Source organism: Blennius ocellaris, assembly GCF_963422515.1.
Source record: "Blennius ocellaris genome assembly, chromosome: 7".
Classification (NCBI taxonomy): domain Eukaryota; kingdom Metazoa; phylum Chordata; class Actinopteri; order Blenniiformes; family Blenniidae; genus Blennius; species Blennius ocellaris.
Window position 1 is genome coordinate 23,295,412 of NC_137656.1, and position 24,104 is coordinate 23,319,515.

The 24,104-nt window shown below is 44.8% G+C and overlaps 1 protein-coding gene across 3 annotated transcripts in view; it reads right to left on the minus strand.

Moving 5' to 3' along the window:
• cabin1 (calcineurin binding protein 1) overlaps positions 1 to 24,104 on the minus strand; it is a 36,186-nt gene that overhangs the window by 4,333 nt on the left and 7,749 nt on the right. For 2 of the 3 annotated variants that reach the window (XM_080499842.1, XM_080499841.1), the window contains exons 21-35: positions 23,823 to 24,029; positions 23,499 to 23,644; positions 23,062 to 23,323; positions 22,682 to 22,852; positions 21,955 to 22,044; positions 21,663 to 21,823; positions 21,361 to 21,572; positions 18,770 to 18,835; positions 17,979 to 18,158; positions 17,249 to 17,640; positions 15,200 to 15,313; positions 7,843 to 8,006; positions 7,660 to 7,756; positions 6,891 to 7,544; positions 3,942 to 4,016 (exon numbers count right to left, since the gene is read on the minus strand). In XM_080499842.1, the coding sequence (XP_080355968.1) occupies positions 3,942 to 4,016; positions 6,891 to 7,544; positions 7,660 to 7,756; positions 7,843 to 8,006; positions 15,200 to 15,313; positions 17,249 to 17,640; positions 17,979 to 18,158; positions 18,770 to 18,835; positions 21,361 to 21,572; positions 21,663 to 21,823; positions 21,955 to 22,044; positions 22,682 to 22,852; positions 23,062 to 23,323; positions 23,499 to 23,644; positions 23,823 to 24,029 (2,991 nt within the window). The remainder of the gene's footprint in view (positions 1 to 3,941; positions 4,017 to 6,890; positions 7,545 to 7,659; positions 7,757 to 7,842; positions 8,007 to 15,199; positions 15,314 to 17,248; positions 17,641 to 17,978; positions 18,159 to 18,769; positions 18,836 to 21,360; positions 21,573 to 21,662; positions 21,824 to 21,954; positions 22,045 to 22,681; positions 22,853 to 23,061; positions 23,324 to 23,498; positions 23,645 to 23,822; positions 24,030 to 24,104) is intronic. The other variant, XM_080499840.1, reaches the window with a different exon arrangement.

The following is a 24,104-nucleotide window of genomic DNA, read 5'->3' on the forward strand; positions in this document are numbered from 1 at the left end:
TATCCTTCAGAGAGCCGCGATGGCGTCCCCCCCCCCCCCCCCCGGGGGGTCCGGAGGCTCACAATACCCGCCTGCTGGACCGAGTGCTGGGCGCCGGCGAGGCAGCCTGGCTCTCCAGCACACTACATCCCTCTGAGCCCCTCTTCCTGGGTGTCCTTTGGAGGACCACTTAGAAACACAAGAGCTGCACAAACAACCTGTGACAACAGCCGCCCCGCTCCCACAGCCGCTGCCATGGCAACACGGAGGAGCCCAGTTCAAGAAATGAATGCACCGTCTCCAGGTTTCACTTTCATTAGGATGAAAAGTAGGTTGAAAACTACTCTTTGTAAAAAAAAAACATAGATGGTGCTCCAGTCTTTTCTATGAAATGAAACACAAGATAAAGGATAAGTTGTTTTTTTCCCTCTCAAATCACATAAAAAGTTCAATATTTATTTTTAGTCATGTATTCACATTTTACCCTTAAAACAAATCAGATTACCTTTACTGCTCCTTTCATCTTTAATTATATTGAATCTTATTCTTTTTTAATAAACATGTCATTACATTAATGTCAATATTAATTAAATAAAAGATGTTTTTATTGCATTTTTTGACTATTAGTGGCCACATCAACTTGCACCACAGACAAGTTTTCTTTCTTTTTTACAGCGGACACTCCATCTGCAACAACCCAGGTCAGCTTACACTAGAGGTCAAGATGAAACTGTCGTCTTTCCTTTATTTTGCTCATCGCCGTTGTGAATTTCCTTCATTAAAAGTAAAAGTGCTCCACAAACTTCAATTGATTTATTGCATATGAGGCTAAACTGTGGTAGACTGACATCATTATGCAGACCTTGTAGAAGAAAAGGGATTTCTGCTCCTGGTACGTCGACATAATGCGACACACTTTTCAAATCTAAGATTTGAATAAGCCCAAGACAACATAAACGGTCCACAATAGGCTCCGTCATCGCCAGCGCTCTCTAACAGACGCAGTGTGTTAAGTACAAGATAATTTGGCAATAGCGGAGCTCTCGTAGCGTTTTTCTCAGGCTGTCTGCCGGCAGTCAAAGTCAAATTGTGCTCGGAATCACAGCTGCGTGTGACGAGGCCCCCCACGGGATTCGTGCAGCAGAGCACGGGCGAATCAAACAAACCGAGTCGCCTTCCAAAAAAACCTCAGACGGCGACGGATCCCCGAGCCCAACGCAGAGACCAGCTTTGATGAGTCACATCCCATGAATTAAACATCGCCAGCAAAGACGCCAACAAGTCAGCTGGACTGTATGCACTAGATTAAAAAAAAAAAGAAAAAAAAAGCAGTGTACCTGAGGAGATTACAGCACACAGTATTGTGCTGGTGTGTGTGTGTGTGTGTGTGTGTGTGTGTGTGTGTGTGTGTGTGTGTGTGTGTGTGTGTGTGTGTGTGTGTGTGTGTGTGTGTGTGTTTGTGTGTGTGTGTGGTGCATTTTAGGTGTCGACTGAAGAGAAGTCCAACAATACCAAGCAAATGATTGTCTGCCATTCTCCAGATTGATCTTGGAAGCAGATTAGAGGCGCCCTTAATGTTGCCTCGAGGCGTGCAGAGGTGGGTGTAGAGGTTTGGTCATCTTTCAAACGCGGCGGAAAAACAGGATGACTAAACTTAATTAAAACGCCCGCACAAAAGGCGCCGATACTGGAACTGCTGGGGCTCAAATTGCTTGATAATTAAAGCTTAAAGAATCCTCACAGTCCACTGAAAAACCAGCGGTTAAAGCGGAGATTTGGAATTGTAAAGTAGAAACATTGATGATATTCTCAGTGACGGTAAACGTTTCTCATCATGTGGCAACAGACAAAACAAAGGAGCACGACAGGGCGGATTTCCCAGCTCAGCACTACACGGGCACGGCTCTCGTACGGCTTGAAGAGAAACGTGTGGCCAAGTATCATAAGAACAAAGAAATCAATAATGATATATATAGCTGACAAATAAAAACGAAACAATTCTCACTTGTCAAAAAGGGTCCAAGGGGTTGAGTTAAGACTTTATACTAAAATAAATAAATAACAGGAAATATTCAAATTGAAATCAATCGTAATGTAATCAGCCAAACCTTTATGGTCCTTGAGAAATAAAATGAATATTACTAACAGATCTATTTATCCTGGCACCCATTTCTATGTCGGGAAATATTAGTCAGCAAGTAAACATTTGGATCTCAAAGCTGATTGGAAGCGAGACGTAAAGATAAGGGAGTTCGACAATCTCATAACAACTGTAGCTTTTAAGTTGTGTTCCCAGTCTGCAGGGTCTCCATACCAGACTTATACATGCACAATAGCTGTGCTTACATGAAACATAAGCGATCCAATTAAATTGGGATCAGATTAAAATTGTATCATAAGTGACTGGATAGGAGAAAACACAACGATGGGATCAGGTGCTGGAACTCTCTTTAAGATCCAATCAGTCATATAAGCTGTACGTTAGATTGCGTCCCTCCGTTCTTTGGCCTCATAATCATCTCTTCCTGATCAGACTCGACACAAGGAGCCAGTCTCTTTTCCTGCTCTTGCATTTATAAAAGAAAAGCAAACGGAAACTACAAGAGCGATAAGTCGACCTTTACAAATCCACCTTCAATACCGGTGGGGCTCAAGGGTGCATGCAACAAGGCCAGCGTCACAGTGCAAAGCATTGTGGGATTGTCCACCGACCGAATCAGAGGATTGATTGATGCGCATCAAACTACACAGCGATCTCCTCACTGTAATCAAGAAAATGTGATCACTTAATGGGAGAATTCAATCAGAATGAGAAAAAAAAGGTGACTGTAAACACAGCTACTGTTTCAGCTCAATGTTACTCAATGAGATCATAAAGACCTTTTTTTTTTTTTTTTTTTAAACAAATGTGAGAAATGTGGTTTGCAGCCATGTTTCGTCACTGTATTAATGTTTTTTAGTTTACAAACACACGACGATCACAATACGTCCAGTTTGCTTCACAACTTCTCATCCCGAGGTACAGAGAACGTCACCGTGACAACGAGATGTGGGAAGAAAAACCCTTGATGACTGTGTGGGCAGGAGGAGGAGAGAGGGAGAGAGAGAGAGAGAGAGAGAGAGAGACAGAGAGAGACAGAGAGTGTGTGTGTGTGTGTGTGTGTGTTGGAGGATTACAAGTTGTGACAATAAACTCAATTCATGAGTTCCCGTCACTTCATTGTGTGCCGATCGTTTGTGTAAATGAACAAATTGCGACTCTCACTATGACGAGAAGTTTGGCAGCTGCAGATTTGAGGCTGGACGGACGACGGGGAACATCCACACCACGCTATGTTTAGAGCTGGCAGACTGGAGCAGGTTCCACTTCAGGTCGAGGAATTACCAAGTTAGTCACCGTCCGACAAACAACACTTTACTACGGATGCTGAATGTTTATCATGATTTACAACAGAGCTTACGTGATGTGTTTTGGTTATTATGAGCGGAGCAGAATCGGGACTAGTCAGGATGATTTTAGCGGTTAAAGCCCTGTAATTAATCCCAAGCGTGTTGTTTTTTTTGTGTGTGTGTCAAAATGCTTGCGGTTTATCAGAAATGACATGCTTGATTAAATGTGTTCGTACCATAATCAAAAGCATAATGTTAATTTCATGGCAGCATTTTTCCTTTAGAGTCTTGAAAACGGTCTAATTTAAGTCACTAAAATCCCGCCCACATCCTGTTGTCATAAACTGGAGAATAAAGCCTCTAATGATCGGTATTTCACTTTGCAAGCCCAGTCTGATTATACAAGAAAAGGGTGTTTGGAGTCGAGTTGGACTCGGATGGAATGGACAAGCAGTGCAGTGGAGATTTAAATATATTTAAATAAAAATACAGATGTGACTGTGAGCTGCTGTGACAGAAGGGAGATGCTGTCAAAGAGATTGAGGCGAACACGCCCAGTCCCACATCTTTACCTGTCTTTGGGCGGACGTGGCCAACTGGATCTGGCAGAACTTCACAGCTTGGTCCAGAGCAACGTCCTCGTCAACCTGAGGCGGGAGAAAAGGCAGAGCGAGGCGGCGTCAGGGCAGAAACACATGGTGTACTTACTACACATGCTGACGTTGCAGCTTTACCGGCAGAGGAATCCCGTGGCGGACCGTCACAGCAGCCACTTCTATTACTGAGAAGTTCATCCTGCATGTGATGTGACTGGCTTTAATGTTAAAATAAAAAAATCTAGATCAGAAATGTTGTAACTTTAACTATCACGGCTAATTGTATTGCCACAATATAGTCAAATGGATTTTTCTTTAATGAAAAATCACCAGAAAGAGAAAAAGAAGCACTTGTTGCACAATATCCAACAGAAATGAATGTTATTATCTGCACACCTTGTGTATTGTCTACAATAAAAAACAAAAACCCAGATCAATATTTTCTGTTTGAGCCTTCAATATAAGCAGCTGTGATTTATTCCGGCTGCTTAATCTTTCAGTTGCCACAGCCGATCGCGTGATCCGCAAGCTGAATTGGGGCAAAGGCCTCCACACCCGATGCCCTCCCCGACCCTCAGTGGCGACCCGTCGGGATTTCAACCAGCAAACTTGCAAACAGTTTTCTTCATTATAAAAGCGCTGTCTCCATGCACAGGTAAGACGGGAGCAGGTGTGTATGACTGACAAAACGGTAAGATTCCATCGTGCAACCGGTGCAAGAAAAATACAGATGGATTGATCTGCACGTGGACAGACTTCAGTTTGAGCCTGGTGTAATTGGGACATTTCACCACAGGCACGGGGCCTCCATTCACGCCACGTTTCATCTGGATCTGCAGACAGGTAACCCGCTACAATGCCTCGGCACTCATTAAAAAAATAAAAATATGGCCACACGTCAGACTTTGTCCACACAAAGCAATCCTCCGAAAGCTCTGCCTTCTGCTCTCTATTCAACGGCCCAAAACAAGGCCATGTCGCACACTGTGCCTCCATCTGGGAAACTGTTGGTCTCTGGTCGACGCCGAGCAGCACTCATTGGGAGTTATTTTACGACGCGGGGCTCAAACGGTTTTTATATTTAAATGTCGATTTGAGCTACAGCTCATCATTAAATGGGAAGCGATTCACAGCGTTAATTAACTTTTTTTTTTAATTGTGAAATACATTAAGAAATGTGATTCTCTCGCCGAGCGTATGGGATTTCATCTGAGCTTTGGCCTCTGATGCACGGGCTCGGTTCAAATTAAGGCCCGGTTCCACCGCTGCATGTGTGGGAATTGGCGAGCTTTGTGCCGGCACAACACTGCACTCTGAACAGCTGTATGAGCAGGATTAGCGCTCTGTTCCCTCCAGCAGCGTCTTAACGGCGGTTCAGGGACCCCTAAAGGGAGGGATTTTACAGCATCCTCGGCAGAGTTTTTAAATTGGGCCAATTGTTATAGAGACGGAGTCGAGCTTCAGTGCATTATAGAGGACCGCCCTGTGCTTCCCTGTCTTAACTCCCTGCAAGCCTCATTCAACACATACATACCTGCCGGTGCAGACTTCTGACAACTCGTGCCAGGTACACGATCAGAGCAGAGGCAACAATAAAAACAAGAACGTTCTGGACTTCGGTGGTCATTATTCTGTCTCAGATCGGTGCGCTACGAAGGTCGGGAGATAAAACGTGGCTTTCCAGTGACACGGAGGAACTGCGACACTGACATTAACAGAGGGCTTGATAACATCGGAGGAATGTCATTTGAAGACATTCAGAAGCAATAATCTGGGCAGCCAGGTGTGGAAAAACAGCGACGCATGATGTGGAGTTGCGTCTCCTAACTGGGGGGGGGGGGGGGGGGGGGGGGGGGGATTAAACTGCTTTAATGTTTGACTTGTCGCGTCGATGGCGGGTACTGCTCTGTCTGTCAACGGCACATCATTTAGTGGGTTTTTGTTGCGACACCTTTGGAGTGACGCAAAAGAAAAGATTGCATCTGACTGTGATCTGTGAGCAAATATCAAGTCGAACAGGAATGGAAAGGAGGCAAAGTACACATCTAAAGTACGGCTGTGCAAGTGCAGCCGACTATAAAACCACAAAATATCTAGCAGTAAATCATGTGGTGCTTTTGAGAAACCGCCGCATATATTAACTGCATAATGTGTTTGGTGACAGGAAACGTGTTGTGGCTTGTTCGGGCAACTGTGGCATGAGTGGTGCTGACAAAACGTTTTCTCAAATAACACCGGAAAAGACTGTAGCAGCTCAAGAATCCCCAAAAAATAAAAAAACAAATTGTGTTGAGGGGAGCCTCGTGCTTCTAAACTCTTATTTTGTCTTCTCAAACTCTGTAGAGATCCAATAGAGAAGCTAACGCTCCTATACAAGTCTTACTTATTTTGATCTGTCTCTAATGGCACTATTCTACTATATCTTCTTCTTATTGGCCTATTGTGGAGCACAAACTGTAAATTAGACACTAGAAAACTATCCAGTTTATATGTGGCACTTATATGCAGAATTAGAAAACATTTGGTAAATCTAATCAAAATTTATAGCATCGCATTAAAGAAAATATTCAAAACTACCCAGTAAGTCTTCGTTTACAGTAATCACAGAGTTTCTGAAGTAAGAACCGAAAGACCAAAGTCAGAGGTTGAATTTAGGTCAGCAAGAGTGAAACACTGGTGTATTTTGTCTCACCAGATGTGTCATAGTGCTGAAAAACGAAAGGAGGGAAAGTCCCTTTTCTGTGAATGTGTGTGTTACTAATTCAAGACGACAAGGAGTTTTCTCAGGCTCAAATCATGTTCAGAAAACTCTGTGTATGACTGAGCAAAATTGAGAAAATTGCATGTGTGTGTGTGTGTGTGTGTGTGTGTGTGTGTGTGTGTGTGCAAAGGTTTCGGGCAGAGCACATCTGGAACGATGGTTACCTGCTTTATAAGCATGTAAGTCTCAGACATGATCTTCTCAATGCGTCCCAGGTCATAAGTCATGACCTTCTGGCCTTGCTGCCACACTCTGTAGGCATCAAGTAGCAGGGTTTTTCCAGACTCCACGTCCTCCAGAAGTTTCCGTTTCCTGTTTGGTTTTCGTAGCAACGCCTGATCCACCCCGCCGGCCGCCACGGTGACCTTGGGCGCCGAGGCTTGAAGCTGCTGTTGTCTGGAACTGATACTTAGTTCCTCCAGAGACAGCTCTGGTGTCCGGCTGCTCTCGGCCCCTTTGTGCGGGGGCTCGGTGACGCTCAGGGGGGTCTCGGCCTCGGCTTGAGACTCCGTCGCAGTCGAGGGCTTCCTCCAGTTGCCGGTGTCCGTCTCCATGGGCTCCTCTGGCCCTGCTCTGTGGCCCTCGCTCCCAGCGGCCTCCTGAACTTTACTCCCTTTGTCCACCGACAGTGGCGGTGAGGCGAGTTGTGCTTGAGAGGCTTCTCTCGGCCCGGCGTCGGCGGCGCAGGCTCCCTCCGTGAGCCCCGGCTTCTTGGGAAGAGCATGTTTGCCGTCCTCTGGACTGGGCCTGCTGGATGTGTCGGTCGTGGTCATTTCCCCCATGGAGGGTGCAGGCGCTTTGTGCAGCTGCTCAGACACCTGAAAGAGAACAGAACCTGTCAAAACATGAAGTAGGCGCATGCCAAGCATCTGAAAACACCGAGTGGTTCTCTGCCCCAGCAGTGTGTGTGTGCAGTGGGCGGCGCTTGCTTACCCCAGTGAGACTATTCAGATTGTCCTCCAAGACTTTAACAGTTAGGAAAAATGCTCTCTTGGCCAAAACCTGACGATCAACATCCCGTAAATACTTCCTTCATGGAAGAAGAAAGTGAGAAATCAGGGAACACATACATAATATATCATGGAAAGAACAGTGGGATACAAGAGGGCTCCTTACTTTCCCTGATCAGGGGTTCTCTGCAGCATGAATGAGACTTTCAGCAGAGTATCGTGATCCTTAAGCTGAGACAACACCTCAAGCAAGAGGACAATGGATCGGTTCATATGAGATGCAAAACTTCCGGGGCGATCAATCTCATCTACTGGAATACGCCAGATGCCCTGAAAGTGGAGGGGAGAGAAAAAAAAAAGAGACAAGAATCAGACCTTCAATTCTCTTGTTTCAACAAACTCATCGGCCAATTACCATCTTCTAGATTGCTTGATGCAGAGCACGGGTGAACAGGGTACCACCACCACACAAGAGCATTACTGATTAAATAATTAGACATAATATTATTTTACAACTCAGAAATGATAGAAGTAGCTGATGTGGTAAAATTACAGCCCTTGAGTCAATATTGATTAAAGAGGCCAAATGGTTTCTAGCAGCGGGAGCCAAGATGTGGCTGCTAGAACACCTGAACAGTCCTTTTTGCTAATTTATTAAAAGTTTGTGTATATACGACTGTGTTCTGCTGCTGCTCCATTTTTTTTCTCCCCCAAGAGCCTGTGAAGTGTATAACACATGGAAATAACTAACAAATAGAAGGAGGGGAAAAAAAAAAGACTGAAAGAATGGCAAGAGAAATAAGTGTGAGTGAAACACATGGCATTTAAAGAATAAACCCTAATGAGGCGGTGGAAAGGCTGCAGGAGCAGATCTTTGAGGACAAGCTGGCCATGTAAAAGGTGGGAAGGAAGGGGGCTCTCTTTCTGGACACACATGATACGCAGCCTCATTAGTGTTCAGTTCCGTCCAAGTCATGCAACAAAACAACCCGCGAGCTGCCAACAAACACAGCGCTCCTTTGCAGAAAGCACGAGGAGGTGTGTGTGTGTTGTTTTTTTTTTTTGTAAAGTGAGCACATGTCCTCTCTGCAGGTAAACCGAGTGGAGGATCTGCTCACTGAAGCCACCGACGCGAGTGCAGATGGTGGCCTGAGCAGCACACGGGCTACAATCACAAAGCACGTGGCCCGGTGCGCGGGGACAGACCGGAGGAAACGTGTGTGAGGCAAAACAAAGATGACCATATCGGGATGGGAGCAAAAACAAAGGAGACGGCTCCATCGGCTGCTGGAGGCATGAGGAGTGCGGGGAGCTCCTCCGAACAGCCAGCTTCAGACGCTCAGATGGTATCGGGTTTTTTTTTTTTTTCTTTCCCCAAAGCCAATGGAACCAAAGAAGAAAGCTTAAAGAGGCTACATGAAAACAAAGCACATTCCTCAGGATGAAGTGAAAAAAGTGTCAACTCTTTTACTCAAAAGTGAAAAACAAAGTCGAGCCAGAAAATCCAATCTCTTCCAACTCATTTGATATTTTCCGTTACTTAGATCGTCATTACATCAGGAGGGTTTTACTTCTGAATCCATTAAATGAACCTAACAGCAGTGTGAAAACAAGATGCATGTATTTAATATAGATGCATCCATATTATCATATCATGTAATCTGCCCGGGCTCGGGAAGGTTTCAAGCTTTTAATGCACAGATTACAAGGAAGCTTGAAAACAAGTGCGCTGTGATGCTATAGGGGTGGGCTCTGCTCTCTTGGAAAAAGAAAAAAAAAGATATCTCCAATGGAGGAGAGTTGTTCTTCAGAGAACCATCCGACCACGGAAAATCTGTTTAGGGGAAGCAGAGCCATGGCTTTACACAGATTATCATTCAGCACAACAGCTAAAGCAGATTTGTAAGAATTTAACTGCAATAAATTTAAGCATCTTTCCACCCCCCCCCTTTTTTTTTTTTGGTGACAGGAAATATGACCATCGCTATATCTGGAGCGACAGTTTTGGTGCAGCTGTGGCCAATACAACACGCAAGAATCAGGGATTAAGATGCATTCAGAATAGATGGAATAAACATGGGAAAGTAAGACGAGAATCATTTGCTTAAAAGGAACAAACAATAAATAAAACCACCTTTAGTTTGTTTTCATGTTTAAAATACTTGACAGTTGTGGGGGACAGAAGGGAAAACTAAATAAACGAATTGTGTTACTAACGGCAACAATTGTTTTGCATGAAAAAGGGGAAATGAAAAATAACAACAGTGCAATCTTTATATGAATGCCATAACAAAAAGATAGCTGCCCAACATTTTCTGAAACATCTTTGATAGAATCAATACATGACTAAACATGCCGATGACAACAGGAAAGGCACAGGCCCAAAATAGCAACAACAGGAAAGTTGCACAAACCAGTGTTGTTGTGTCTTGCAGCAACCAGCAGTCACTTCCACTTCCCCCCGGAGTTACAACCTCACTGTATTACAACTTTTCAGAGTAAAATTGAAGGGAAAACCCCAACATGGCTGGTTCAGTGCCTTTTCTACCAGCTTCTGGCAGCTGTTTTTTTCTGGACTAATTACAACAGTTTTTGTTTGGATTCTTTACTTTACGATGGTCATAAAAAAAAAAAAAACAGCCAAAGAATTCAGGTTTCTGGACAAGCAGTTGACAAGCACTTTCCGGAGCGGTGATGTGTACCTCCACACAAGTGCCACACATGGAGAGCGTCAACGCTCTCGGTACAGCTGGAACAACGATGAAGCCAGAAGGAAGCGGAGAAAAGGACTCACCATCACCACGCTGCCTGTGCTAGTGTTCTTTTGGACAGTGTCCTGCTGGTGGCGGCGGCAGCAGCAGCCTGGGCAGCGCCTCCACCCTGAAAGAGGCTCACGCTCGGAGAGCACAGGGTGGGCTGCATTTGGGTGCGAGGGCAGCGAGGGCTGCGGGAGCGGAGAAGGGGGAAGCACGGCCGCACATGGCAGAAGGGGAACCGTAGAAGAGAATGGCAGCTGCCTTCGCAGGAGGGGAAGCCGCGCTGGAGTCGAGGCGCACAGACTCAGCGTGCCACTGACAGACAGGCTGACTCGGTCCTCTCCTGATTTCAAACCCTGCCATCTCAAAACAAAAACACCCACGCACTCCCTCTCCCTCTGCTCTCCCCTGACCCCAGCCTGCTGGAGTCCTCCTCCTCCTCCTCCTCCTCTTCTCTCACACTATACACAGTTTCCAGCCAATCCTCGCAGGCCTTTACCAGCCAATCGGGGGCTCCTGGAGAAACTCCCGCCCATTAGTGAACGCTCACACAATACACACACAAACAGTGGAGTGAGTGAGAGAGAGAGAGAGAGAGAGAGAGAGAGCGCGCAAGAGTAATGAGGAAAAAGAACGAGTGCAACAGAGAGAGGAGATGAGTAGAGCAAAAAAACAGCCAGGGGGAGGGGGGAGAGCGTGATTACCCTATCGACAGAGCGACAGGAAAAGCACAAGAGAGAATGAACTGGCTGAAAAATGAATTCACTGTTACCTCGTCACTGCACTGAGATGGCAGGCCAACAACAAAACAAGAGCCACGCAACTAAAGGGAAGATATTTAAGGGGTGTGCGCGTAAAAAGCCCCGTTAGGAACAGAAACCATGGAGCCACATCCTAGAAACATTTTCTCAGTCCATCAACAGCCCTCACCTTCTCGTCAACTCTTGTTGTGTCTCATCAGCTGGCCACCCAAAACATACTAAACACACACACCTTGTTTTTCCTGTTTCTTGTGGTGCTAGTGTGCGTGTGTATGTGTGTGAGAGAGAGAGAGAGAGAGAAAAAAAACCTTCTCAAAATATCAAGCTCAACCAATTACAGAGCAGAGGTAGGCAATGGAAAAAAAGAAAACACACACACACACATACAGGCAGTCTGAGTAAACCCTCCCACACACAAATCCAAATATCAACCTCAAAAAAAAAAATGAATTCATTGGAGCAGTACTGCTCCTCTAAGAAAGAAAAAAACAAGGTTCTCCTTGGTGAGGCTCCACCTACGGCACACTGCCCAGCTGAACACACAAATGTTTGAGTCATACATCAAGCCCAGGGAAGTAATGCGAGTGTAACCCTTCCCCAGAAGACTGTGGTAGCCTAATAGAACAAGACGCCGAGATCTACCTGTGAGCAAAGTCACGTTTTAGGCAGTTGGGCTGGAAATGAATGCTCGCCCACAAACAGGCAGCATCGGAGGGGCACAAGACGGGGAACGGATTGACGTTTGCCTGAAAGGCAGCAACGACGAAAGTATGTTTTCTGTGGAGACTCGTGGAGAGCGATCGTGTGAGTGGGAGGAAGAATATGTAAGCAAGATATGTGCCTGTGCCGGGCGGGGCGGGATCAGGAGGAGGCGACGGCGTGCCTGAGCGAGCACACAGGGACTCCTCACGACAGAAACACGGAGCAGCGCCGGGGCCCCCAGCCAGCAGCAATAGTGTCAGGAGATTCAGCCTTTTCGCTCCGTTACGACGGCTTTAAATAGCCGTGATGAAAATCTATGTTACAGTAACTCGAGGTGATTTCTAGTAATCTGCACAGGTCGGTGATAAAGCATGTAAGAACGAGGGGGGGGGGGGGGAGAAGAAAGCCTCAAATGAAGACAGCTTTCAAAAGGTGCCAGATGGAAGGTTGATTCCATTGACTTTTTTTTTTCTTCTTTCCAGCACGGAAGTGAAGCAGAACAATAATAAGAGAAGCAGAGTGGCCGTGCCTTCAAAATAGTAACACTGGTAAATAATGCATGGAAACTGATGACTTAATCACATTCAATCGATTTAGCAACATGGAGACAAGCCTATCAGACCTGGTTTTGGACTGTGAGAGAAAAGTGGAGTCCTGAGAGAAAACCCATGCACACGTAGAGGCAATAATGCAAACCTACACCAAAAGGCACTACTAGACTTGAAACTGTTATTCTGAGGCAAAGACACAAACCACCAAACCGCCGTTCAGCATTATACAACTAAATTCAGCGAAAGCGAGCAACATCACCTGTCGAGACCAAAGGTTTCTTCACTCCTTGATCTACAGTCATTTCCTCAATTGATGTTTTAGTTGGATGAATGATTGAAAGGAACTTTAGTTTCCTGGTGGTTTCCTCGGTTCAACGCATTGACAAGTACTGTTAACACTGTTGTACATATTTAAACACCACAACAACGTTGCCAGTGACTGTAAACAACACAAGTAGGAACCGGTTTAGTAGTGCGACTATCAGAATACAGATGTCAGTGTATCAATAATGTAACTGAACAACTCTCCAGCGCAGTGCAATATCAATTATTTGTCCAACATCTTTGACTCTAAAAATAACCCGGACTTCATCTCAAACATCATCATCATCATCAATATTTTGATTTGATAACAATCACAAACCTGAAATCACTTTAGTATCGACGTAAAAGCGAGTTGGCGCTCCCTGAAATGACCCGAGCCAATGAATTATGCAACACGACTTCATCTGGATCACTTCTTTACAGCAGTATGTGGGTTATTTGATACGGGCCCCCAGTTCATGTAGCCCAGCCAAAGCAGGGTAGAAAAGTGGGGCATCATAACCTACATTAGGGAACTTGGTATTCACCAACAGGCTCCGTGAGCCGGGAGACGAGTCATCAAGGTGCCACGCTCCAGACATGACGTGATCAACACTGTCGGGTTAGAACTGCTGTCACGGCCTTGTGCCATCAGTCCGTCGCTGCAGATGACTTGAACGGAATATTTTAACGAAGCAGTGGCAGTGGGGGGATTACTTTAGGAACTCTCATCTGCCTGGCTCAAAGGTTAAAGAAGCTTATTTCAAGGATCCTTGGTGAAGTTCAGTCCGACTTGTTGAGAAGGTGTGGTGAAACACGTTCTCATGCTCATCATCTCTGTGGTTAATGCTCTCGGCTCGCAGTGGCAATGTCCCCGGTTCCAGTCCTGGTCTACACTCCTCACTCTTAGACTCAAGCAAATGGATATGTTGGATCAAAATCCAGGGAGGTTTACGTTTTCCTATGGCCTGGCTAGGAGTGAACAGTAAAGCTCCAACAGTTGGTGTGCCAGGTTTGCCTCCAGAAGGGGCTCAATGAGAACTCAGTGGGAACCAGGGCGACGTGGAGCGCTCCTCCAGCTCAGACCGGGCCCACAGCACTTCCACAATCTGCTTCTGAAGTCAGCATATCGCCCCAGAAAGACCACACAATCAGCGACATTCATAAAATATGAGCTGCTATAGTGAGCCTGACAAGTGACTGATGTGAAGCGCTGACTTGAGATGACGTTCTCCATTTATCATGTCTTCTGTGACAACAGCAAGAGCGTTGCGGCTTTGACAAATCACACAAAGGAGGAGTCATAAAGTAAGCCGATTCCTTCACACTTTGAATCCATCATCTGTTCAGCGTGTCAGTTTATTTACTTCTCTCCACTTGAAGCAGCTATTAACTCTTTTCAGACAGTAATCACCTCCAATGGAACTCCAACTGAGGTCTTGTAATTCTGAGGCAGACAGACAATTCAACAAGCCCCCACTGAGCGATTCTAATTATAGTAGCGTATGGATTTGATGATCCAGATACGGGGCAGCTTCTTTTGTGTATTTCAGTGATTCATGCGAAGTCTGCGTGTGAGAACGGTAAACCTGACCCAGGTATGCCAATCACTCACTGCAAACATCCAGATCATGAGTCACAAATGTCAGGATACCCCCCAGTGCCTCACATAGCCTTCCTCTGGGAGGCTGGCTCGCCTCTTGTAAGTTCAGGCTAAACTCTGGTGAGAAGACCAGAAACACCATGTACTTCACAGCTCAGTGAATCACGAGATAAAACACTCTGCTTTTGCAGGTTGGACCGCTCTTGTGTCTCAATTCAATAAGGCACTATTAGGAAGTCGACACCACCACAGCAGAAAAGTGGGTTGGGGCCGAGGACGATACCCTGAAAGATTTCTTTGCCTCCCCTTTTAAACAACTCCCTATATTCATTAACACGTGTTAAGAGCGTGTTCTGGATGCGATTGCTGCCGTACATATCACCGGACCCACCCCTGCATTGTTCTGCTCTTTTAAATTCATATTCAGTTCTGAGGCACACAGGTGGGTGCCTGAAACATCTGCTTTCTGATGTTCCAAGATAAAAGTGACTCAATTATTATGTAATTATAACAGCGGATTGCTTTTTTCCCCCTGTATTTGCCTACACGCCGCAAGACATTCCCTCACATTTTGAGTACTGTTGACAACAGAGTTAATAATGGCAAGATGAAGTACATTAAGCTCTGGAATGCCAAATAAATCAAGAACTCACTGCTCTTGAAAATCCTTTTTTAGAAACAGTAACAATCTGGAATTTTTCACTTCAGCCGACTCACCTTACTTAAAACATTTCAACAGTTTTTACTTGTTGGTACACAATAATGTTGATAAAGCCATAGGTGGTATCTGCTTTCTGTTACATAATATGACGTGACATCTATAGGTGCTCTGTGAACTCTGACTTACGTTGAACAGATTCGTCTTGTTTCTTTCACAGAAAAGTCCTTGTGCTGGCATGTGCTTCAGCTGTTGCCATGGGACACTGCTTCCTAGCAACACATCTCTGGCCCACTGTAGGTTCTGTGTGGGGAAATAAATAAAGAAATAAATGAGGAAACCCACATACATTTCTAAAGTGCATTTTTTGACACACACACACACACACACACACACACACACACACACACACACACACACACACACACACACACACACACACACACACACACACACACACACACACACACACACACACACACACACACACACACACACACACACACACACACACACACACACACACACACAAAGACACACAAACAGGCTTCCTGAAGAGAAAAGAGAAAGGCTCATTTGCGATCAGGAATGTATGGCCACCTCTTCACAGCTCGATGAGTCACAAATCAGCGTCTACGTGAACGCCTCGTTAGATGATAGAGAGTTAATGCCACATCACGCTCTCTTTCTCAGTCCCGCCAAGCTGCAGCATGAAATCTCAGGCAACCCGTTTTCGCTTTGTAAGGGAGAATAAAAATGGCCAGTCAGTACGAGCGGAGAAGTTTCCCTGAGAGCTGAAGGGACACGGAGGCTTTTAACTCTGGATGTGTTGGGTTGTGAAGGCTGCTTAGCAACCTGCGTCGACAGCACGACATGGAGGCAGTGCCACAGTGCCGAGTGAAACCTGGAGGGGAGATCTGAGCTGACCAAACCGGACCATTCATTAGCAATTACATTAAATATACAAATGCAATTAGACGTTATTTTACTTTTGATTAGGCCTGCAAGGCCACCTTATTTTTATCTATTGTCAAAGAGAAACGTGCTCATTTTTTAATATAAATATTATCGGATTAAATTAGATTTCTTTAAAACACAGGTTTTTAAAGACAAAATGTAACTTCACAGAGCCCCTCCACCTCTCACGCAGTACTGACTTTTTCATACCAACAGTAGTTTCTGTTTTGTCGAATGCCTGTTGTTTCACACACGAGATACTATTGTGAACCACCGCTAAAGTCTACGGGGAATAAAAAGCACAACTCTTCATTTCTCTCTAAACTCATTCATTCAAACTCCAGTGGTTTTACAGGCGGAGGCCCTCCAGTAGAACCTATTTGCTGTGGCGCTGGCTCTGGGTGCGCTCTCCCATGACGGGGTCCAGACAGTCCCTGGCAGTGGTCACGCTGGTCTCATCACCCCGTCTAGATCAGGAGGGCGCTTCTTGTTTTTCACCGTACTCATATTTTCCAGTCATGTTGTTGCTCACAGTCCTCCGCGTACCTCTTCTCTTTATGTTATGTTGTTTTGTTGGATGCTTTTTGAAAAACAAGTCTATTGGATGCATATTTCATAAAAAGCCTGACGTGCAGAATTGAAAGTCACTTTAAATCAATGTCAACGGTGAAGAGGGCCTTGTCTGTGGGCGGGGGGGGGGGTCGGTGTGCAGGAGCAGTGAAAGTATGGGTCACGGTGATGCCTTTGCCCACCCACAAAAACTATGGTGCCGGATTTTTAGTCCAGAGTTCAAAGCAGAAAAGGCAGAGGAACTTTATATGCCAAGTGTGAATATGTCTAAAGGCTGTACCGAAGATTTTAACAAAACAGAGACGACAGAAGGTTGCAATCGCAGTAAAGCTTAACGCAACCTTCTTGTGCCAAACTGGCTGAGAGCAGTGCTCTGCCGCCCACACACACCTCTGTCCACAGAGCCTTGTAGCCAACACAGGCTGTTTCAGCAACTCGTGTATCACTGCACAGCTATCTGGTCCAAGAGGACTAATGATGAAATGCTCATCCCTGCATTCATATACTCATCACTGAACAATCAATGCAAAAGGTCCATGTGCCTTTAGTGTAAACTGCAGAAAGTCTTAATAGGAGCCATGCTTTGTAAATGTCACCCTCGGTGGTGGAGGATACTGATTACTGGTATATGGGTTGGGTTTAATGGATGGCTTGGCCTTTGAAATTCAATGAGAATGGACCCATGCCATCAGTTAACAGGGTTGCACTGACCTGATGCGTCTTGCTGTTCGTGTAGAAGAAAGCCAGGCGGTAGAGACTCTTGTAGTGCTGGGGGAAGCGGCCGAGGCAGAGGAAGAGAGCTCGGACGCACATTTCCAGCAGCATTCGCCTCTGATCAACGTGTTCTGCAGGCAGAGCTTTGGGCACTTCGATCTCAGCTGGGGGCTCTGGCTTCTTCTTGTTCTCAGAGGCCGGGGTCTGGGGAGCAGCCTGCTGAGGGGGGGCTGGCTTCGGAGGGGTGACCAGGACAGGCAGGGGATGAGGACCGGGTTCCGAAGACACCTTGGGGACTAAAACCTCCGAGGCGATCACAACCACTGTTTCCACCACCTCTTGGATTATTTTCTCATCTGCTTGAATCCCAGCGTGATCTCCATGGCAAGCTAAAGACAGATTTAAACACATTTCTTGACAACAAACTTTCAAGGCAAAGTCAGACAGTGACTTATATTTAGACTCTGCATCTTGAAAGTGTCTGGAAAACATCTTTTCACAATTAAGATTAAAAACACATCACCAGATATTCAAACTGCTGCGTCACTGCTGAATAAAAACAGTTATCTTGTTTCAGGAAATAGTTGAACTTGATTTAATAAAACGAATTAGATTTGCTGTTGAGGTCTCTCTGTGAGATCAAATAGCCCCGAAAAACCAATCGTAACACCGTCACCAGTTAAAGATGCATTTAAGATGAAACAGACGTCAGGTTTATGGTGAATACCTGTGTCCTCCAGTGCCGTCTGCCCATCCTTCACGGGCGTGGTGCTTTCCGACGAGGACGAACTGACTTTCACACAGACGGGTTTGTGGCTGCTGTCTTGTGAGCTGGCCGGATCGGTGAAGGCATCCTGGGTGGAGTTGGAGTCAGAAAGCAGCACCACCTCGCTGTCCTGACTGCGCTCTGCCAAAACAAAAGGCGAAAAAGAAGAACATCGGTTTAAGCGTCAGCCGGGATGCGCAAAATAAATAACTGCAAACTTTAGGATATCATGAAGAAATACTCATTAATTACTTTTTTTTTTCAGTAAAAACACGACCAGGTAGAAAAGTTTACTTCATTATATACATTTCAAATTAGGATATTGTATATTGAACTGCATACAGTTGCAAAACTTTCCTGTTGCAATGTGAAAAGAAAATGCATACAAGTATGAAACAAACATATGCCACGAATCCTTTCTAGTGCATCGTTACTGACACATTGTTATAAAAAAAAAAAGGAGAGATGCCAGCAATCCTCTTAATTACAAAGTTCTGCAAACTCGACAAAAACTGGCAGGGAATCGTAATTAAGAGTCAGAAGGGCAACAAGCCTTTGCTATTTCAGAAAATAATGCACACAAGGGGCTTTTCAAAGGATTTACAGTCTGAGTCAACAGCAAAGTTGCTATGGTACTGTTAAATTTAATAAACTGGCAGCTGTGTACTCGGTGCTCACTACAACACAGCACTTCATCTCAGAATGAAAGCAGAGCCTCTTAAAAAGGTTTGGGTGGGTTCGTAGAGCAGTACCATTCAGGGAAGCCAGCCATATTGAAGACCTGGGCAGGCAGTAATCATGGTCAAACTCTGATGAGGCTGTTGAAGATACGGGGAGTTGGTTTTAAAATATAATCAAACAAAATTGCACCTCTTAATTTATAGGAAAATAAAAATATATATATAATCAGAATTAGCGAAAGCCTTAAAAAAAAAAAGAAGAAAGAATCAAGCCATTTAAGTTTGTTTATAATCAAGTACAGATTTAGCACCACTCCCCTTTGTCAATGTAGAACCCGATTCAGACACACATAACCTTCTATGAGACCAAAGAAAATCTGCAGAGCAAGTGTTTTGGTATTATCATTATTATCATCATCACACTTCAGCATTTCTGGAGATCAATACTTCTCTCTGAAACCTAAAAATTAAGGCCAGAGTTTACGACGTAAATACATCTAAAAGCTGCCTTTTCAGCAATGTAGCAAAGGCACTTATGGTCGTATACCTCCGAGGGGAACGCGCACAGACTATTGTGAATGGTTCCCATTACTGAGGAGCACCGTGACGGAAGCCGAGCTCCGTCTTTTGCTCTTATGCGTGTAGACTCGGAAATGCATGTCTGAATCCGGCCCTGCAGTCTGATCACCTTGATGCACTTTAAGCAGGACGCAAGCCAGAGAGATTGGACAAGTACAATCAGAATTGTGCATGACGAGTTATTTTCTCCACTCCCGAGTCGTGCGCCAACACGAGAGATGCCGCATTCTTTCTGACTTGGCATTTTCACACTAATTGGCCATAATTAGAAATTAGATCCAATTAGTGGGAAATGGCAAAAATGAATTGCGTAAAAACTCCTCAGGAGACTGACGAACCGTGAGGACCCCCGCCCCCACCCCCACACCACACCACACTCAAATAGGATGTGACCATGTGACAGACCAGACGATCGTGACTGACGTTGTCCAGTTGTGAAGACATTCAGCCCATTAGAACTACATGCACATAAATGGCAAAGCAGGTGGTAAAAGCAAGCAGGCAAAGAGGTAGCAGGCAGGTAGGTAGGTAGGTAGGTAGGAAGGAAGGTAGGTAGGAATCTGGAAAGGGTGACAAAACTGGCAACATGGGCAATATGGCTGCATTATTTGCACATTCAGGCTAAACAGGATACATGGCGGGAGGGAGGGTGGGAGGACGGCACAGCTTTTGTCCAATAAGAAAACAACAACACTGTTGTTCAAACACACCATAGCTCTGGAAATGTCTAGTTAGTGCCAGTATTTTACAGTAAATCTGAAATCTGGGAAAACAGATAAAAAAAAACAAACAAAAAGGAAATGAGTCCATTAAATTTGAAAAGCTTTCATCAAAACGAAAGACGGATGTGACTGGAAGCGGAACAGCTAATACATAAGAAAGGTTAATGTGTTTATTTCATAAAGGGCATATAAACGTTCAGTGCACTTGATGTACAAGATGTACATTAGTAAAAAGCAATACTGTCCATCTCACATAATCACAAGTAGCAGGTCTGTTTTGCCAAGTACATACATTCCCTATTTTTAGATTCGGGTTTCATGAAGAGAGGAAAATTGCATTTTTGCTAAATTTTTGTTTTCTTTTGCCAAGTGCCCCAAAGACCTGAAGATAATAGTAGTTTTAACTTGAACATAATTGATATTTGAAATAGATTTGTTGGGTTTCTCTATGTTAAAAGCACCTAGAAATGACTATGTTTATGTGTTGCGCTATAAATAAAGTTGAATTGAAGTGAAAGGTCACTGGTGTAAAGTGTTTGTAAACCACTTCATACGATCTCTGGAGATCGTATGAAGTGAAACTGCATACGACTGCAGTGAAATACTCAAGTTTCATCGGGTTACTTAATCTTAATATAGTGTGTACAGACTGAAATACAAGTGCTCACAACTTTTACTTTGCAAAAATGGACTTCTTGTTTGGGATTAAATGAAATTAAAATCATCAAATTACTCATTTGTGTGCCAGTTTTTGCATCAGAGAAGTGATAATCAGTGTAAATGTTTTTTGTTTTTGTGGCAAAGCATTTTTGATACAAATGGGAAATCAGTCAAAACATTGTAAATTGTTAATTCATCAATCATTGACAATTCCTCGCTTATCTTTTGGAGTTGTACCAATCAATCCCACGCCAGCAACAACATAAACATGCGCATGATAACGTTGAGAAAGTTACAAAAAAAACCCCCCAAAAAACAATGATAAAATGTCAAAATCAGCACGATGACTGATAAAAGACCAGCGGAAAAATGGCCACAAGATGGGTGTCATCCACCAGCACACATACGCAACAAATATGCAAACAAGGAGGACTTAATGCCCTCTGCAAAACTCGACTTTGGAAGCGGTCGCCGCGCTGCTGCTGCTCTGCCAAGCGGAGTGCGTTAGTCAAATAATCAGTAGCCATATTGCCCATTTCACCACATCCCAATCACCCAGTGCATGAGGATCATTGTGACTGAAACCAAAGCTATTAAGCATGGTGATTAGCAATCTGAGCGCTCCCCAGTGGGCTTCCTGTCCCAGTGCAGAAAGGGCAAAGAGCCCAACCCCAGAGACAGTGTCTAGGACTGGGACTGTACCATCAGCCTGCTGCTCCTCATGCCGCTGCTGCTGCCACTGCTGCCTTCGGAGTGTTTTGCGTTTGGCGTAATCGTGGTCAAACGGCGTGGCCACGTAAGGAGGTGATGTCAGACCTGGGGTGGCAACTGACGGCAGGGAGGAGTTGAGCGCATTCCTTCTGCAGACGGGGGAGCAATTAAAGTCTTCATCCATCATAGAGGGGGGTTTTTCCCTGGGAATGAAAATGTCAAGTAGGAGAATTAATGTTCCACCGTGGGTTTAATCGCTTCCCATAGTTATGGTTTGGATTTATACCGCTTACTTTTCATGGGGCCTTGGCATGCTTGGCATACTCTTTTCTTCCCCCCTTGCAAACGGCCCTGTGGCGGCTTCAACCAGCAATGTAAACAAGAGCTCGTGCTCCAGGTTAGGCTCGTCGGCCTCCAGTAGTTTCAAGATGGTGGCACTCAAGCGGAAATGTAACTACAAGAAGTTAGATGGGAAAGTTCACAGGTTTGGGGACAACGCCTTGAATACCTTGAGACAATGACCTTAGATAATACCACACTGATGCAACAGTGAGCCATTTGAAGTAGCAGTTGCAGATCCCTTACCTCCAGGGCCTCCATGGCCAGGTCAGGAGGATTATGGTAATGGATCTTTCTTGGATACCTGGCAGCTTCTTCATGCAGAAAGTGGGCTGCCTATGAGCCCAAACGAGAAAAGTTAACAACGCACAATGATGCGTCAAGAGAATTAAACCATTAACGTAAAACAGTGCAGAGGTGGAAGCAGAATTATGTGTTCCAAGAATGAGGTCTCACGACTTTCACACTGTCCTTCATGACAGCACTGACCTGCTACTCTGGCTTTTATGGAGGTTCAAGAGCCTCGACAGAGCTAATCAGCACCACCCAGCTATGACTAACGCTATACATTGTTCTCAGAAAAAGAAAAACATCGAATGGGAGAGAAAGGGCAGTGATCTTTATTCCTGTAGGTGGATTATGAAACGATTCCAGCGAGAATATATATCTGGTGTCAACGGGTTGCTTTCATACAGTATAGTACAGTATTTGTTATCAAATATATTGACCCTTTTAATATTTTCCATTCCTACCCTTTTCCCCCCTTCTTCATTCTCATGGACATTTTAATCTGAAGAGTTGAAAATGCTAAACGTATATATTGTGTCTATAGCTTTCTAAAAATATTGATTATTTTGAGAATCCTACGAGCTCAATGCCAGTTTCTATACAATAGGCATTCTGTAACAGAAGGGCTTCGACCAAAACATTCCCTTGCTGATCCCAATGTCTTGTTCAACATCAGTGACTTTACCTTTTTGTATAGTTGCAGATAGTCAACTAGAGGCTGTCTACGTTTCTCAGCTATCTTCCCCAGCATGTAATGAATGAGCCACTCTTCTTCATCGCTGTCACCCTCGCACTTGGAAGCTCCCTGGAAACACTGAAATGCCGTCTCCAACATGGAGTCCCTCCGCTCTTCCATCTGAAACACACACACACACAAGCATATTCAAAGGCACAGGGAAGACTGTGTGAAGACATTAGCTGCAGGTGACAAATCAATTAACTCCGTAAAGACTTCCAATGTGGAACATGGGAAGATGACAGAATGTGACCCTTTAGTTAGCGCATCTGGAACGAAAGTGGACACGACATGAATGTGATGAGGGGTAACATTAACACGTGTCTCACCTGCTTAACCATCTCCGGGGGAAGCTCATTTCGCCACTGCTTGAGCTGCCGTGAAGCGAACGAATGCAGCGCATACGATATGGTGCCATACTCGATCCACAGAGACAGGTTGGAGCTGTCTATCTCCAGGGCTCTCTTGAAGCAATTAAGCACCGCCTGGGAATGCTTCCATATGGGCATGTCGCTTTTCAGCTCGTTGGAGTTCAGCTTGTCCTGAATGCGGCTGGCTCTCGCTAAAGCCATTCCAGCCCAAGAATCAAACCTGAGGAAAAGAGACGGTTTCTGTAACTTTGCAGCTACAATGAAAATACCGGACTCTCTAAATTTGGCACAGATGGAAAAAAAAAAAAAAAGAATTCCACTGGGCAAATATGCAAATACAGTAGGGTTAAAACAGGAAAATATATATTTGAACACATGAAATCAAAATGATCTACCTGTCAGGACACACACATATGTCGTGCATGTAGAACTTGATGGCCTTGGACTGCTCCTTGTTCTTAAAATGATAATCAGCCAGCAGGTAATACATCTCATTGATGATTGGAGGTGCAGGAGCACAGCCCGCTGGAAGGCTCGGTGTCTTTAAAAACAGTTACAAATTATTCCTTTTAGGTCAGTGGTTCCCAATAAAAACTCTGCAAATTAAACTGAGACTAGCAGAAAAAAAATGTAGGGTCATCCCTGTAAACATCAAGATAATATTCATGTCCTATGACTTATTCATGTTCCCAACACCCAGTGTGGCAGCACACACTGACCTTTTCAGTCATGTCCTCAATGTAGGCTCCCACTTCATCCATTGTGAGGATGGGAGTGTCACTTGTGGGGGCGATGCCTGAGAACCTCCGCAGCAAATTGGCCAGTTCCGCAGACACCGTGCTCGTCTTATAGCTGTCAAACTCTGGAAGCGACTTGGGCTTAAAGTACTTGAACATGAAGAGAGCGTCACTCCACAGAAGCTCAACCTGCGAAGCACCAAATAATTCCACGAGAAACAATGGCATTAGTGTGTCACACGCAGAGCCACGGCAAATTAGCGG